This window comes from Dictyostelium purpureum (assembly GCF_000190715.1).
Source record: "Dictyostelium purpureum unplaced genomic scaffold DICPUscaffold_703, whole genome shotgun sequence".
Classification (NCBI taxonomy): Eukaryota; Evosea; class Eumycetozoa; order Dictyosteliales; family Dictyosteliaceae; genus Dictyostelium; species Dictyostelium purpureum.
The window spans coordinates 3067-6977 of NW_003520033.1; the positions used below are offsets into that span (position 1 = coordinate 3067).

Here is a 3911-nt window from a genome sequence, read left to right on the forward strand (position 1 = left end):
TTAATAAAAATACTGCCTTTAAATCTTCCTTTGATCTTTTTTTATCTTACCTTTTTGCCCATTACTATTTTATGAAATCAATAAAAAAAAGAAGTTTATTATATTTTTAATTTTACTAATATTAACATTTTATTTTAATACTCTTTTTTTTCTTTTTTTTTTTTTTGTTCTTTTTTTTTAAAATATATTTATTATTATTGTTATTATGATATTATTATAAAAGTTTATAAGGGATAATTTAAAGAGTAATATTGAGGTTAGCACCGAAAGTATTGTTTTCTTTGATGTTCTTTGAGTCAACATTCCAACCGAATGAAGCTTTGGCGTTTGGATTGAGGGCAACAAGATAAGCAAAGTTGATTTTGTTTTTGTTGTTGAATTTAGCTTTGATTGATTGGGTGGCATCGATGGTGTATTGAGTACCAATGTTGAAAGCAGTGCTGTTACCAGCTTTAAGGTTGACTGAAACATCACCACCAACAGTAACTTTTTTGCTGGCTTTGTAGAGGGCTGAGACAGAGATTTGTTGGTCCATGAATTTGTCAGCAATGGTGATGAATAAATCTGAACGTGGTTTGAGGACGATGGTAGCGTTGGCAGCTTTGAAGGTGCCTTTGTGTTCACCTTGGACACCTAAAGTGATGAGTGGTGAAACAGCGTAAACTAAACCAGCATTGAAGCTCTTATCGTTTTTACCAACAACAGTGATGGCAACTTTATCTTTTTTGTATTGGAATTCAGCTTGAACTAATTTTTTGCTGTCGACAGTTAAAATAGTTTTTAAACCTGGGATGAGTTGTTCAATATTGAATTCACCTTTCTTTAAGTTTTTGGTATCAATGGTAAAGTTGGCAGCTGAAGTTTTGTTGACATAGCTTGATAAATCGAATTTTGGTTGGAGGGTACCAGTAACTGAACCGTTTGAAAGATCAACAGTTGAAACGACACTCTGTTAAAGTTGTTAAATAAATAATAAAATTTAAATTAATTAAATATTCGTTATAAAAACTACGATTATTATTATTATTTTCTTTATTTCCAAAATAAAAAAATGTATAAAAAAAAATATTTGAAATTTTGAAATTTCAAATTTTATAAAGTGTTGCTAAATTCTGTTATATTATTTATATGATATTTGATTCCTAATATTTATATGAAACTTACACCGATTTTATGTTTGAGGGTAGCTTCTAATTTGTAGGTTTCTGGGAAATCTTTCTTGATGAAATCTATTTGAAGTTAATTTATAAAATTAATTGATTTAAATTAAATATTATTTGGTGGTGATCATCATTTAATTGATTTTAAAAAAAAATTTAAAAAAAATAATTAGTATGGAATGATTTTTCATTAAAAAATTTTGATTACCATTATTATTTTTATTATTAATAATAAAAATAATAATAATAATTAAATTTAGTTTTATAAATTATTTCTAAAATTTTGAATAGTACGTACCAGCAGTTGGTTTAGTTAAATCGTTGTAGATGGCTGGGTTCATTTTTACTAAAGTAAAGAAAAAATTAAGTTAATATTAATAAAAAAGAAAATATAGAAATATTCATTATATAATATTATATATTACATTTTATATAAAGTTGGTGTATATTGATTAAAAAAAAAAAAAAAAAATTTTAAAAAAAAATCATCATTAATTTTTGATTTTCCCACACACAAAAAAAATTTTAAAAAAAATTAAAAAAAAAAATAAAAAAATAAAATTAAAAAAAAAATTAAAATTAAAAAAAAAAAGGATAGGATTTTTTCTCGTTGAACTTCTATTTGGTTATGGCGATAGTTTTTGTGATACTATAATATCCCCTCATACTCCACTTTGATGATTAATAAATTATTTATAATAATAAAAATAATAAAAATTTCCGTTAATAAAAACCATAATAATAAATTTAAAGAAAATTTAAAATGATTTGATTAAAATTATTTTTTAGTGATTAATGATTCCTTATGTTAAACTAATTTATTTGTAATAAATTATAATTTTATTTCTAAAAAAATATTTTTGGTAAATGCATATAAATAAACACACACAAACATAAACATTAAAGATTTATTTTAAAAAAAAAAAATGAATGATTTATAAATAAGATACTATTTTATTTATAATGTATTGTTTTTTTTATGTTTTTTTTTTTTTTTTTTTTTTATTATTTTTTTTAATTTTTATTTTTTTTTTAGTATATTTTTTTTAATTATATAGTTGTTTTATAAATTATTTATTTTGATTTACTTGATTTTTTACTTTTTGGGGTTTCTTCTTCTTCTTCTTCTTCTTCTTCATAATCTTCATCTTCGCTATCACCATCTTGATTTTCAACTTCGAGTTGTTCCATAAGATCACGAAGTTCTTGGTCATCAACAGCACCAACAATACGTGGCTAAATTAAAAGATAAAAAATAATTAGAATTTGTAAATAATAATATATGGTTATATATGTATATTAATAACATACAGCAGTTTTAACAGTTAAGTTACCACCTTTCTTGGTAATTTCTTCTGAAAGAATTTCAACACAACGGGTGACCATTTGAAGACCTTTTTCTTTTTCATCAAAAGTACCAACCATAACGTAAAGTGGTGGGGCAACAAGTTTAATGGTGACAACACCAAATGCTTTTTCGTCAAATTTACCATCTTCTGGGGCTTTAAGGACTGAGGTGGCGTGATTTTGTGAAGCTAAAATTGAAGATTTGATAGCATCAATACCTTCGTATGCATAACATGTAAGTTCCAAATCAGCACGAATTTTGTGTGGTTGTGGTTTGAGTTTTTGAACGATGGTTTCCATTAAAACTTTTCTTTCACTATCTGAAATATCAAAACCATTGAAAACTGATGGTTCGCTAATTTAAATTTAAAAAAAGAAAAAAATTGATTAATATACTTGATTTATATTATAGTGAAGTTGGTGTGGGTATATTGGTATTATTAAAAAAAATAAAAAGATTTCTTTGGATAATGATTGTTTATAGTTTTTGAAAAATTGATATTCTCTGTTTGTTCCTAAAATAATTTTCCAACATAATATTTAATTATTATTAATGAAACCTACGTAATTGATAATTTGAAAGCTTCATAAGCATGACCATATTTGGAATATAATGGCCAAACGAATTTTTTGTATAAATGTTTAGTTTTAACAACTTGATTATCAGTTGAAAGTTTTGAGGCAACATATCTAACAATACCGTGAACCTAAGGTGATTTAAAAGAAATTTAAAATTAGTATAAAAGTAAAAATTTTGATGATGATCATGATGATCATTTTTAATTTATATATTTATAAATAACTTACAGCTTTTGATTTATGGAAACGTTCTTCACATTGAGCATATTCTTCTGGTGTAACTCTTCTCTTTGAAAGATCAATATAACCTTTTTCTTTATCGACTCTAACTACAACAACAGCTTCGGTCTTACCAACTCTGACAAGTTTATTAATTGAACGAATACGACGACGTGAAATTTCTGATAAAAGAATCATACCTTCAATATTGTTATATTCTAATAATGAAACATAAACACCCATATCACCAATACTTTCGATTCTGACCATAACTAATTCATTTTCTTCTGGGTACTTTTTTTCGTACATACGACAATCGTGTTCGAATACCATTTTTTTTTCTTTATCTATATATGTTTATATTTGTTGATATAAATATTTGTTGATATATTTGATTTTAACTCTTTGTTTTAATTATTATTAATTTAAATATGATAATATAATAAATATTAATTAGTTTATTATATCACGAGTTTTAAATAAAATCAAATTCAAAAAAAAATAAAAAAAAATAAAAAAAAAAAAAGTTGTGAAAAAAATTTTAAAAAAAAATAAAAAAATTTTAAAAACTCAAAAAAATTTTTTTTTTAAAAATAAATTATTTTT

General features: G+C 23.6%; 1 protein-coding gene across 1 annotated transcript; it reads right to left on the bottom strand.

Annotated features, from left to right (window-relative positions):
• Positions 1-238: 238 nt before the first annotated feature.
• On the bottom strand, positions 239-3638 carry DICPUDRAFT_160156 (eukaryotic translation initiation factor 2 alpha; the record flags this gene model as incomplete). Its single annotated transcript, XM_003294984.1, has 7 exons — positions 239-949; positions 1165-1229; positions 1459-1506; positions 2249-2396; positions 2472-2862; positions 3072-3214; positions 3315-3638. 7 exons carry the CDS (start codon positions 3636-3638, stop codon positions 239-241), a joined length of 1830 nt encoding a protein of 609 aa, XP_003295032.1.
• Positions 3639-3911: the final 273 nt, after the last annotated feature.